General features: G+C 41.3%; 1 protein-coding gene across 1 annotated transcript; it reads left to right on the plus strand.

Moving 5' to 3' along the window:
- Positions 1-124: 124 nt before the first annotated feature.
- LOC306964731 (uncharacterized protein) lies at positions 125-14,280 on the plus strand (the record flags this gene model as incomplete). The annotated part of the gene is made up of 5 exons (XM_079558846.1): positions 125-324; positions 1,329-1,434; positions 3,626-3,732; positions 9,696-9,868; positions 14,005-14,280. Exons 1-5 carry the CDS (start codon positions 168-170, stop codon positions 14,278-14,280), a joined length of 819 nt encoding a protein of 272 aa, XP_079414972.1. The 5' UTR covers positions 125-167.
- Between the last annotated feature and the right edge of the window lie 272 nt (positions 14,281-14,552).

Below are 14,552 nucleotides of genomic sequence, written 5' to 3' on the forward strand. Positions count from 1 at the left end.
CTTTATCTCTGTTTACACACTGACGTCTTGGCTTCGCGACCTTTGCCTCTTTCTTAACGTTTTGAAATCCGCTAATCCTCTTAACTACAACTCCCAGCCTTCCTTGCTCTGGCAGCCACGCCCCTTTGTATGTCTGGGCCGAACTTAGTCGGTCTTCTCTCGTGTTTATGTCATATTATTTTTCCCCGGAGCTGCTGGCCGCACTTCAGACCATGATCATGGGGAGCGTGCTGGTCAAGTGCGCCCTGACCGACGTGGGCATCCAGTGGGCCGGCTGGGCACTGGCCGCGGCGTGCAAGACCGAGAAGTTCTACGACCTAGCAGGTATTATCATCAACTCATGCGAATATTTACCACACAAACTGAGGGAAAGAGACACAAAAGACATGTATCCACTCAGCCACACCGCCCTCATCACGTTATTTAAACGCACACGGTTCAAACACGGTGCGTAAAGTTGTCGTTTTCCAATTACGCAAACGAAATCAAACAAATCAAGACACGCCAATTAATCGATTCGATGATTTTAGCACAAGCCAACCATCTGTCCTTATTATCGACTGTTATAAAACAAGTATTACCTAAAAATGTCACGTTGCGAAACAGAAGAAAGGGCGCCCTCTTTAGGCCAAGGTGTGCGTAAAACACGGCACAAGGAGAACAAGCCATTCAAACGCAAAACGGGTCAAACGAGCTTCATGAAAAGTTGTCGGTGCATTAAGAAAACAAGCGATGGAGCTGTGCAATCCACAACACGTGACTTAAGTTTACACTAAAAGAGACAGAGGATGTTTTGTTGTGTGAATTAAGACCAAAAGGTTTAAACTAATATAAAAAGTGTGAGTGCTTTATGCTGGACGTTGCCTCTTGTGCAGTTATTCAACACTAATCAATATGTTAAAGTCAGTGAACAACTCATTTGAAACTTCCAGACATAAAGACTTAACATTGTCATCTTTTGCAAACTCCGTAACGTGTAATCAAAGGAGTATCGCGAGTTGAAAAAGTGTTCCAAAAACGCATTCGGTAAGTTTTCATACCTGGATACTTCGGTGGGGTTTTTCCTCCGGCTTCAGAAAACGCTTCACTTTCCGCCTGCTCTTTCGCACCGAGTCTCAGCTCCACAATCTTCTGTCATTTACCCTTGAACTTTGGAACCGCCGGTCCATAAGCATCCTGGGTAAACGATTCAGTGAACACGCCTTTCTCCGTGACAGGTTATAGAGCCATCTGCAGTGCCTGTGTGAGAGTCGTATAACAGTATGTGTGTGTGTGTCTGGGAACTCCCATCGAATCCTGAAGCCGCCCGTTCCCTGTTTTATTCCCAGGGTCCGGGACTTTTATACTCCTCGCTCACCTGAGTCGGATCTGGGGAGGAGCCAGGCACGTCCGGCAGAATGTGCAGACGGGGCTCGTGACCGCGTGGGGGCTCAGGTCAGTGATACGATCTACGAAAGCAACACACATTTCATGGGATCAATCTCTAAGTTTGTCATGTTATAGGGAAGCTCGTGATTAAAATGGCCTGATAATGTACTACACTTTTTCCTCCCACTTTTTTTCTCTCTCTAGCCCAAAGATAATGCATTTTACACCCAGAAGATTCCAGTTGATTCAGTGTTTCTTCTTAAAAGGAGAAGAGGTTGATATAACAGCAAGATCAACTAATCCGTACAACTAATTACTTTTTACTTCAGATAAAAACAGTGCTTTGTTTTTACACATTGAGGAGGCACAACGATCCGCACAGCTTGTATGTTCCCAATCAATTACTTAAATTTCAGTCAGTCCTTCTTCAGACATAAAGCAGGAGGAGAAAACGCCTGTATTTGTAGTAGGGCTGAAAGATATATCGTCATCGTATCTTTCTTTCTTTTACTTTGAACATGTGAGCAACACAACACACATCCACAAACGCCGTTACAAATCACAAAGGCAAAAGCAAACTTGTCAGTTCCCTTGAAAAGCCAAATACAAATGCACAAATAGGAGAAATTTAACTTATTTAACCCCACCCCCTATTTCAAAAACAGATTGATAACATCAATTTCCTATCGATATCGAGATATGAACATTAAAAATATTAAAATCGAAAAAACAAGATATAAACTATATAGATTTTCATAAATAAAACTGCACTCATTTGTATGATTTTATTTTTCTGAAAAATGCTTAGTTTTCACCTGACCCGTAGTTATATCGTCTCGCATCGATATATGAAATTTTGTCCATATCGTTCAGCCCTAGTTTGTAGTGCCCCTAATGAGGTCACATGACCAAGAAACACAATTAAAACCTTATTCAAGTTTATAATAAATCTTCATATGGCACAGTTTGTGTCAGATGTTCCAGCTCCTATTAAAGCAGTGGGCGGGTACTTGCCACTGCTTTAAAAGAACAGGCCACCGTTTTTACATACTGAGATATGTTCTTACCTGAGCTTTGACGAGTTCTTTAGGACCTGTCTGATCTTCCCCCGCGCCTTCAGTCACGTAAACACAGCGCAGACGGCGTTAGCATTTAGCCTCTCCCCCTCTCCAAAATTAAACAATGTGGATTTTCTAAGCGGATAAAAGGGGGGACTATATTGTAAGGCGTATTAATACCAGGAGTCATTTGGCATCCGCACAGTAAAGTGAAGATTACTGCGCGGATTTCTAACTTCTCCTGGTATTATTACGCCTTACAATATAGTCCCCCCTTTTATCCGCTTAGAAAATCCATTTTGTGTAATTATACTTTGTAGTGGAACACTTCACGTAACCATATTTAAATCGGGAAAACGTGGAAGAGCTTGGTAGCTTCTATCTTGACCTGTTTTGGAGCTATAGAGGAGAGAGGAAGAGGCTAAATGCTAACGCCGTCTGCGCTGTGTTTACGTGACTGAAGGCACGGGTGAAGATCAGACAGGTCCTAAAGAACTCGTCAAAGCTAAGGTAAGAACATATCTCAGTATGTAGAAACGGTGCCTATTCCTTTAATAGGATTTTATTTGGGGGAGTTTGGTATTTTTTCATCCGTACATCAATACAAACCATTTAAATGCACTTGTAACTTGAGTTACTTTAATTGTAAAGACAAATATATCACCATATTTTGTTTTATTAATATGTTTTATCCCTTAGTTACTGAAAAAAAGTATTATATTTCTGTAACCCGTTACTTTTGTAATACATTACCCCCAACACTGCTAATAACTTCTCTGTTCGCACCGTGGTTACTGCCATCCAAGGGGAGTCAATGAAAACGATCTAATATCAGAAACAGCTGCAAAAAGAGCATTACGGTGTCTAGCTGAGCATTAGGAGTCATTTTAGTTTCTCTTATGACTTGTTACCTGGAGTTTCCCGCATTGTAGCTTTAATCAAGCACATTATTTACATTATTAAGCCTTTCCCGTCTCAGTCAAACACTTCGGGACTGTAATGTTGTGATATCATCGGAAACTAAACAATAAATCCTTGGGAATCTTATCTGGCTGCTCCCGGGCGGCGCGTCGTGCAGTTCGCGCTGTGTAAGTTATGACGGGTCTTCAGGCAAGGTCGCGGAGAGCGCTCGTGAATGTAAAACCGGGTTAATGTGTAATACAGTGGTTAATGTGAACGGGTGTTAACTCTCTGCACAGACTGGGGACCTTCCTGTTTCTGCGGATCTTGAAGGACGGCCAGGATCGGCGCTTCAACAATGTCAGAGAGAGTCCAGGGACGTTCTTCGTTTACTGGAGTGTGCAAGGTCAGGCCCGCACACAGAATCACCGTCTGAAACGCATAAAAAGTGTAAAAATAAAGTGTTGCATAATGATCGTACCCAAGGCCATTTTCTAACACTGATACAGTCACTGAAAGTAAATATCGCACTGTACTGTCATCTCCACACGCTCTTCCTTGATCCAGTAACTTCTCCCTCTTGTGATTAACAGTTTGGTGGTTTGTCTGTTGATTTGTCTGAAGATGGCGCTGTTTTTGTCAGTTCTGGTATGGGCGGATCATGGTTTTCTCTGATTGGTTAATCTGCGTGCAGTGTTGGCTGAACCTTACTCTTTTATTTTGTTTAGAATACAGTAACTTTGCTAGAATCAAAGGAATACACTTATTATGCATGAATATTATGCAAATCGATGGCAAAAGTGTTTGGAATACGTTTCAAAACACATTTTATGGCAAGTATTCCGTAACTGACAAACCTGGCTAACGCCAGGCTGCTGTGTGCGGTCGAATCATTTGGAACTACAGAGCAGCCTGGGGACCATGGCCCAAATTTTCGCATGGATTTTGGAACCAATCACAGAGCGAGGAGGGACGGCAAGACGATGAGCTATTCGATATACGGAAGCTTGTAGTTTATTTACGGATAAAAAAAAAAGTTTATTTACGGATCCAACATGACAGCAGCAGACGCGATGGTATTTTTCGATCAAGCTTTAGACCTTGTTCTAAATAATTTAGCTGAAAAGTTTACAGCGGGTACGTCATACGTCGTCTCATACGATGATACGATTGGCTGTGGCCTCGTGCAGACGCATGATTGACTTTTCTTTTCTTCTTCGTATCGCCCAATTAACGACTATGGACGATCGTAAACCACACCTCTCCTACGAGAAAATGAATTGCTGTCCCCAGACTAAATATCACTTGTGATTTTAGTCTGGGGTTAGCCAGGCTAATAACTGAATACAATTTAAGAGTATTCTCCCTGAAACTGTGTGTGTGTGTGTGTCAGTCATTCCCATCGAACGTCGCAGCGATGACGCCTCGTCACAGGCGACTCGCACTGAAACTGTCAAAAGTTTGGAAACACTTTTGCTGTGTTGGCTTTTCTTTCTTTTCAACACTATTTACATTGTGTGATTCTCACTGAAGACAATACACTATGTAAGAACACATGGGATTACAAAAAAGCAAAATAACTAAAATATGTATGTTCTTTAAAAAATGGCAGCCTTAAAGGGACTATACAGAGTTTAAAAATGTTAAAATGATGTATTTTCCTCCCCCTACATGTTCCAGCCATGTCCTAATGTGTAGAATGAGCTCAGACCTGTTCACCACAACTGCCTCTAAAATCCTGCACTGTCGCTCAAAACGGTGTTAATTCGTGTCTGAAGTGCCGTCATGCACAAGCTTAATATAGAAGCTGCAGTTACACGTTTGACCTGAGGTGGCAGTGGTGAGTATAAAATGGCAAACTTGCATCTAGCCCCTTTAAAGTGCATAAGCTTTTGAAAATCTGACTTATTTTAAAGGACATCAGTTGCATAATTATCCGTCTATTTCAGATAAGCAGCAATTTAATGAAGAAATGTTGGACAGATTTTTATTATTTTTATTGTTATTGAACATAACATGGTTGGCCCCTCCTGGAACCGCCACCTTAACGCGGTGGAGGGGTTTGAGCACCCGGATGATCCTGGGGGCTCTGTTATCGGGGGCTTCGTGCCTCTGGTAGGGTCTCCCAAGGCAAACAGGTCCTATAGGTGACGGGTCAGACAGAGAGCGGTTCAGAAGCTCCTTATGAGAGACCAACAGGCCTGGTTGGAACCATGAGGCCGTCCTTCTGTGGACCCACCACCTGCAACAGCTGCCCCCACGACCCGGCAACGGACAAGTGGAAGAAAATGTTTGGATGGATTAACACGGTTGGCACGGCAACAGTTTACAATTGTTTGCCTTCATCTATGTCACTTCCTGTCGGTGTCCAATAAGGAAGTGAAACTACAAACATTACAAAAAATGGCCAAACTGAAGAAAGCTGGGCACAATCTTTAGCAAAATCTGAAATATAATTGTGTTAACTAAGCTTCAGCAAAGATTGTGTCTAATGTTTCATATGCACTTTAATCCTTGGCATTTTCTCTACCTTGACTGGTGCTGTGATTGGATAGAATAGGAAAAAAGTTTAGTAGCCCCCGTTGTAAATGTAGCTTTGCAGAAACATCAACATAATATAAAAAATGTGGATCTTTCATATATTGAAGTTAATATACGTAGTAATTAAGGCGACTGGACCCTGCGAGGTTCGTCAAGGCTTGTTAAGCATCGCTAAATCCTTCTCTCCTGTGAACCGCATTTGCATAGTCCTTCAATAACACAGCACGTATCATGGGAGGAGGCTCACTGTAAATCTGGTTTTATATGTGCAGCAGGTTAGACGTCTGGGATTAGTCTGTCAGGGAGCAGTTTCGGCACAAGTTACAGCATCGACTTTAGAAATGTTATTTAAGAAGTAGCATTACCTTCGTACGAGTCCACTCTTTGGGAGATAAGTGGCTTTTTGGATTTTATTTGTGAAAAGCACAAATTGGGAGGTGAGGTTTCTCGTGCTCCCCAATGAAGATGCTTTTATGTAAATGAGGTCTATTGTTTGGAAGTTCTGCTCTGCATTAAGGCGTTGTTTTATTATTGAGTGTGTCAAAATATAGCAGTATCCAAAACCCAAAACAATGGCGATATAGGCGTTCTCAGATACAGAACCAAGGTAAGAGTTAATAGTTCTGTGTGATGTTATTACTGGAACTGTGTGTTGAAAGGGGGCAGACGTTATAAGTTATCACTGCTCTTTTTCATTCATATATTAAATGGAAAAATGTGGCGATAGAGAGACAAAAATATCGCGAAAAAGCAACAATAACGCGATAAAAAAAGTGGAAGTGTTTTTTACATACTGAGATATGTTCTTACCTGAGCTTTGACGAGTTCTTTAGGACCTGTCTGATCTTCCCCCGTGCCTTCAGTCACGTAAACACAGCGCAGACGGCGTTAGCATTTAGCCTCTCCCTCTCTCCTCTATAGCTCCAAAACAGGTCAAGATAGAAGCTACCAAGCTCTTCCACGTTTTCCCTATTTAAATATGGTTACGTGAAGTGTTCCACTACAAAGTATAATTACACAAAATTAACAATGTGGATTTTCTCAGCGGATAAAAGGCGTAATAATACCAGGAGTAGTTCGAAATCCGCGCAGTAATCTTCACTTTACTGTGCGAATAGATACAGACGGCATCTCTGGAATCGCCCATATATGGTCATTTTTGAAAACAGTTAAGGGGGAAAACAATTTTGAAAACATTTATATTTTCTCTAATTATTCAAAAACTACTTTAAAGGGGGGGTATTATGCAAAATCGACTTTTTCAAGCTTTACATCATGTTATTAAGTCATTCCCTCATTAAAACCATGCCTTGGCACATTCACGTAGGGATAAAACGCCTGATTCCTTCAGGAAACGCCCTCGACCTCCAGGATACGCCTCCGACCTTTCGTCACCAGCCGAGTAACCAACCACTGCTCCTCAGCAGAACCCCCTCCCCGCAGTGTCTAGCCCTAAGATGTAAACAGAGTCGTCATGGAGGATTAGCTTCATGTGTTGTGAACCGGAGCCACAGCAGACTTTTACAAAGACACACATCAGTGTTTCTGTTACCTAAACACCCAGGATTAAAACCGGTGACAAGAACACTTATTTCAGTGTCTGGTTCTGCGCTGGGCCTTGATGATGCACAGAGCCTCCGGAGAAAGCTAATGCTAAGCTAAACCTCGAGTCATCACGTGAAAACGAGAAATATGCACAAATAAAGTCAATAAAACCACCACACTCATAAAGAACCGTTTAACAATGATCACATACGGAGCCTGGCTTGTTGATTTGGAAGTTTATTGCTCACATTTCATCTACAATGGGTCATAGACGAGTGGCTTTCTCCCGGAGCTAACAAGCTAGCCGCGACAAGCTAACGGGAAAATTCACTGAATACAAGCAGCATATTATGCATTGAAAACGTCACTAAAACAGGCAACTGCTTGAAGCAGCCTTTATGATGATCACACACGGAGCCTGGCTTGTTGATTGTGTAGTTTATTGCTCACATTTCATCTACAGTGAGTCGTAGCCGAGTGGTTTTCTCCCGGAGCTAAGGCACTATTAGCCGCGACAAGCTAACAACCTTCACCTTCACAACATTCATTGAAAACAGGCAGCATATTATGCACAAATAACGTCAATAAAGCAGGCAACTACTCGAAGCAGCCTTTACGATGATCACACAATGAGCCTGGCTTTACACATTTGTGGTTTATTGCAGACTTTTCATCAACAATGAGCTGTAGTCGATTATAACAAGCTAACGGGTAACCTCGAAAAAACCATTGTCCACTTGCACAGATAATGTCCGTCTTTTGAATCGTTTGGGCTCCTGCAGATCCTGGTGTCGTCCATGGGGGTATAGTTAGAGATCCATAGGGCATGGCAGATGCAAAGAGAAGCCTCCAAACCGCAGTTATTTTTCAGGCAAGAGCCCCGTCCAAGCGTCCGGTGTGGAAGGTTCGTCTCCAAATAATATCCTGTGTGGCCATTGTTCACAAAGTGATAAACAGTAGCTCCTTTCCAACAATAAAAATTAAAATGCACCGATCGTAGTTTCAATACTGTTGAGACAACGAGCGCAGTGTTGTTGTGATGCCACAGACAGGGTATGGAGGGGGCGTGTCGGAAAGGGTCAGAGGTTCTTAAAGAGACAGAGGCCTATTTCAAGTCATTTGCTACCGCCATTTTGAAAGAGCAATTTTATACAAGGCAGTTATTCTAATTTACTGCATTGACAGACCAACAGAAGGTTTCGTCATCATTGTAGTGTGCTATAGACTGGTGCTATGTGGCTGAAAAAAGCATAATACCCCCTCTTTAACAAATGCTGAAATATGAACATATTTTCTACTAAATAATGATACAAAGACATGGGGAGGAGCAAAGTGGTTCAACAGCCCATAAATACATGAATAACGGAGAATGCTAACTTGATGCTACATGTTAGCATCGGGCTAATGCTAACGGTTAGCTACAACTGCCGTTTTTTCACTACTACTGAACAATCTGCTGTGAGAAAATATCCTAATGCAGTGGTTCTCAACCTGGGGGTCGCTAGACAAAGTTGGGGGGTCGCCATATCTTGTAGATAAAATACATACATACTTCTTTTAGCATATAATATTATATTTTATTGTCGCTTTTGTGTGCTATTTTACCAGAGTGCCATTATATGTTATTTTATTCTAGCCATTTGTTTTTTTCTTTTTTTTTTTAAGAATTATGTAGGCTAATGATCCGATTCCTCACGGTGTGACCCGAACGGGGGGTCACAAACCTAATGGGCCCGATTTACACTTGACTTTATGTATGTGATAAATAAGTTGACATTACACCAGAAAATGGCAAAAAAGAGGGAAAAATTTTGTTTCTCTAAAGATTCTATTTTCCCCCTCGGCGAAGCCACGCCCCCTTCTATGACGAGATGCCGTCTGTATCTATGCCAAAGCATGTACGGACCAACAGAAGGTTTGGTCATCATTGTAGTGTGCTATAGACTGGTGCTATGTGATTGAAAAAAGCATAATACCCCCTCTTTAAATATTTTGGACTTGTCTCAATATCAATTAACAGTTTATCCTTCATTTGATCTTTTGGCTGCTTCTTTTCTTTAAGGGACTGATAGTGAACCAGTTATAAGGTCATTTGGCAGATTTTATTCCTTTACGCCGAGCGCCCTTCTTGATGCAATGGTTACATAAAGATTGAATGTCTTCTCACCCGCGGGCCCAACCACCATTACATCACCGCTCCTTTCCTATAAAAGCAATTAACAGTTAAAATCAATTAATCGTGACACCCCTAATTAAGATTAACTGTACGTCTTCTCCCTGCAGCCGTGTGGATCTTCGCGACGCTGCTGCCCACGCTCATGCTGAACAGCGAGCGGCGTGACGAGCCGCTCGGGTGGAGGGACTACGCCGGCTGGAGCGTGTGGGGCCTTGGCTTCGCGGTGCAGGCGATCGCTGACCAGCAGAAATGGCGTTTCAAGAGCGACCCGGAGAATGCGGTGAGTAATGGGTTTCGTTCCCTGCGTTTTAAAGAGCCGGCAGGTGAGCAGCGAGATGAGAAATCTGTCGAGAGTAGAAAGTGATATTCAAAATGTAGATGTCTTTTCCTGTTTTCGTTTAATGTTGCTTTGAACAGGGAATCCGCGGGGTCTAAAAAGTCTAAAAAAAGTCTAAAATTCAAGAATCTAAATTGAAGGCCTTAAGGCGAGACACGGCAGGTGAAAGCATTGATGTTTCACAGTGGTCCAAGTGGAGATTTTGATCTATTTTCCTCCCTTTACATCTTAGTTTTCATGTCAGATATAAAAATGATGATGTTTATTTTATGATGTTTTGTCTGCGAGGTGGGGGCGACCCGGAAGTAGCTGCTGCGCCGCGTAGAAAGGCCGTCTTTCCCGCGGGTTTTCATTCATAAATATTGACAGATTTGACATCCACGTGTCCTGCTAAGGGGCCCCGTGATGACGCTTTCACCCAAATATGGTGTTTTTCCTCCTACGAGACGCTGGAGCGGAAAAGTGGAAGAACGGGCCGAGCATGCGCACTCGCTACAAAACTTCAGGGCTGGTTTTCTCTGAATGAGAGAAGCCGCACTCGGGCAGAGCCTGAGCCCTTATAGAAGCTCCCACAGACTCCAAACTTTACAGGCTGAGACATAACTATAGTTTGAAGGTTTTTTCAGAGGGATTTTTTAATATCTAATTCCAAGCCTGATTTATTCAACTTTGAAACCAAAAAAACAGGCGGAATTTGAGTTTTTACAGATTTTTTCACTGATGATTAGTTTATTGAAAAACTAAACAAAATATCCAAAATCCCCTCTGCAGGGGTCACCAACCTTATTTCAGCTGAGGGCTACTTTAAGAGCATTAAGTTGTTCGAGGGCTACCAGTTAAAAACAAATCCTAAAGACTTAAACATACACTGTTCACTTATAGGATACTGACCCCATATTATATTAAAATAGCTTTATTTCAAACTCATACCGAGTCACAAAAAACGAAATAACTGTAATTTTAAGAATTAGATTCAAGAAAATGAAGTGTTTTACACTTTAGAAAAAGTCCCAAGAGCTACTGGGTGCCTGCGGGCACCACGTTGGTGACCCCTGCACTAATGGAATCACGAAGAAGAAGCTAACATGCTAACGGGCAAAGCTAACTGCGGGCTAGCGTCACTTTAAACAGTATTTACAGCCAAGTTTGAGTGAAAAAAATATTTCCATTGTATAATTGGATGCACGGTAACACTCTCTCCCTTCGCCTTTCCTGTCAGCGTAGTATTTACTCTCCAAGACAATTAATAAGTTAAAAAATCGTAACTTGCTACGACACCTGCAGTTGCGCTTATGGCCTCTAGGGGGAAGAGTTACTTAGTTCTGCTTTAAATAACAATATATTATAAAAAAAAAAAAAGATTAGAAAGAGTTTTTTTTAGAAGATTTTATTTACAATGTGAAAATAAAGCAACAATGGCAACAAATTGTCTGTAAACATTGGAAATAAGATTTTTTTTAGACTCGAACAGTAAATTAACTGGTTCTCACTTTCTCTCAGCTTCATGGATTTATGCCGCAGTCTTGTCTAGGGGAAACTATTTTCTGCTACTTTTGTGATCTGGAAGTGATCGGGCTCCATCAGCCACAGCTCCATCGACCATCTGCATCTCCTTCATCATTATCAGCTTCTCAGTGTCTTCCTCACTCTTCCTCACATGGGGCTCCGTGCTGATGCTCTCTCTGTGCGGGGCTTCAGTCTTCTAAGCTCTGGACACTGGGAAAGGCCTGAAAAAAGATTAAATATTTTAAAATCTAGGCTAACCTCCATTGTCTTTGTCTTTTCACATTTGTCTGTGAGACATGTTTAAAGTGGTGGTTGAGACCTACCCTGTCGGATCCTCCTTCCTCCTGTTTGATGCTCTGTTCTGGCTCCACTTCCATCTGTGGAGTTTGCCACTTCAGGTCGGGGAGGTGGACGCCTCCTCTGACCTCCACGATCATGGGGGTCAGGGCCTGCTGCTGCTCCAGCTCCCTCTCCAGCTCCCGCTCTTTCCTCTGGCCTTCCTCTTTGGAGAGACGCAGTTTCTCCTCGTACTCTGCAGTCTTTCTATCAAACGCCGCCAGCACCAGAGCCAGCTTCTCATCCACCAAGGCTTTGAATGATTTTTCTTCTTCCGACATTTTCACAAACTCGCAAACAGTTGAACACTTCTGCCCCTAAACAGTGACAACAGATCAAATAAATAAAATAATACAAATTAAACGTTTAATTTGAAGGACCTTGACATGTCGGCAGTTAACACTTCTAACTGCCGACTAAGGCCGACTTATTACAAATATCACAATAAACAGCAACAGTAAATAAAGAGAAATCTTGAAAATGTGTCAAAGAACTTAATAAACCATATTGAATAAATCCAACACATTTACTTACCGGTTAAATATCTCAAAATGACAAAATCACTGATCCCTCGAACTTACAGCAACAGCAGCGAAAAGAGCAGTGATGTTGTCACGGTAACGCATTTAACTGTAAATGGGGCTTCCACCATTTCTGTTATTGATTTATAAAAAACATTTTTTCAGAATTGATCATAGATACAGACGGCGTCTCTGGAATCGCCCATATATGGTCATTTTTGAAAACAGTTAAGGGGGAAAACAATTTTGAAAAAATGTATATTTTCTCTAATTATTCAAAAACTACTGTAACAAATGCTGAAATATGAATATAGTTTCTACTAAATAATGATGCAAAGACATGGAAAGGAGCAAAGTGGTTCAACTAAAAAAGGTTTATCTTATCTTATCTTAACAGCCCATAAATACATGAATAACGGAGAATGCTAACCTGTTGCTACATGTTAGCATCGGGCTAATAGGGAAAATAGAATCTTTAGAGAAACACAATTTTTCCCTCTTTTTAGCCATTTTCTGGTGGAATATGAACCTATTTCTCACACACAAATAAAGTCAAGTGTAAATCGGGCCCATATGGATATTTTCTCACAGCAGATTGTTCTGTAGAAGTGAAAAAACGGCAGTTGTAGCAAGCGCTAGCTAACCGTTTGCATTAGCCCGATGCTAACATGTAGCATCAAGTTAGCATTCTCCATTTTTTTATTTATTTATGGGCTGTTGAACCACTTTGCTCCTCTCCATGTCTTTGTATCTTTATTTAGTAGAAACTATATTCATAATTCTGCATTTGTTAAAGTAGTTTTTCAATAATTAGAGAAAGTTTTGATTTTTTCAAAATTGTTTTCCCCCTTAACTGTTTTCAAACATGACCATATATGGGCGATTCCAGAGACGCCGTCTGTATCTATATCGATACAGACGGCATCTCGTCATAGAAGGGGGCGTGGCTTCGCCGAGGGGGAAAATAGAATCTTTAGAGAAACACAATTTTTCCCTCTTTTTAGCCATTTTCTGGTGGAATATGAACTTATTTATCACATAAATAAAGTCAAGTGTAAATCGGGCCCATATGGATATTTTCTCACAGCAGATTGTTCTGTAGAAGTGAAAAAACGGCAGTTGTAGCAAGCGCTAGCTAACCGTTTGCATTAGCCCGATGCTAACATGTAGCATCAAGTTAGCATTCTCCATTTTTTTATTTATTTATGGGCTGTTGAACCACTTTGCTCCTCTCCATGTCTTTGTATCTTTATTTAGTAGAAACTATATTCATAATTCTGCATTTGTTAAAGTAGTTTTTCAATAATTAGAGAAAGTTTTGATTTTTTCAAAATTGTTTTCCCCCTTAACTGTTTTCAAACATGACCATATATGGGCGATTCCAGAGATGCCGTCTGTATCTATTAGTCTATTTATTTTATTTGCCTTTTTATTACGTCTATTTTTTCATTCTGTATCTTCATTTTTTTATTATCAACACAATTATTAATTAATAAAAATCACTGAATCTCAAGGTTTGGCCGGAGGTTTGAAGCTCTAAATATTTATACTGTGGTTTGTATCTGGATTTAGAAAAAAGACTCAGAGAAAATGTAATTAGATTTTTTTTCCACAGTCATTCAGCCCTAACATGCGGAGCTGAAAGTGCATTAAACATTGATGCCAGTGCACTAACCCTGCAATCTAATTTATATTGTTTTTTTTGTCCCCGCACAGGGCAAGTTCATTCAGTCCGGACTGTGGGCTTACAGCAGACATCCCAACTACTTTGGAGAGATCCTGCAGTGGTCCGGCCTCTGGCTCTCGGCCTCCTCGGTGATGCAGGGGCCGCAGTACCTCAGCGTCGTCTCCCCCATGTTCGTCTGGTTCCTGCTGAACTACGTCAGCGGGGTTCCTCTCCTGGAGAAACAAGGCCTGAAGAAGTGGGGGTCGGACCCGGCGTATCAGACCTACATCAAGAACACTCCTGTGCTCTGGCCAAAGATATTTTAGCGCCGCTTGTTTTATCATCTGATTGTGGACCAATAAAGTTTACGTTTTGTAAAATTGTCCTACTGTTTTTAGTCTGGACCATTGTTTATTGAAAGGATCCCCATTAGCGCAGTCATGCTGTCGCTATTCTTCCTGGGGTCCCACTAAATCCATTCACAAAAAGTAAAAACAGTATTTAAATCCATACAAAAATGTGTAATAGTACATTTGTATATCCTACTAAAATCCTATAAAAGCTGTACATAAAAGTAGCACATATTTGCATTCAGAAA

The sequence above is a fragment of the Gobius niger genome (genome assembly GCF_951799975.1).
Source record: "Gobius niger genome assembly, chromosome: 6".
In the NCBI taxonomy this organism is placed as follows: Eukaryota; Metazoa; Chordata; class Actinopteri; order Gobiiformes; family Gobiidae; genus Gobius; species Gobius niger.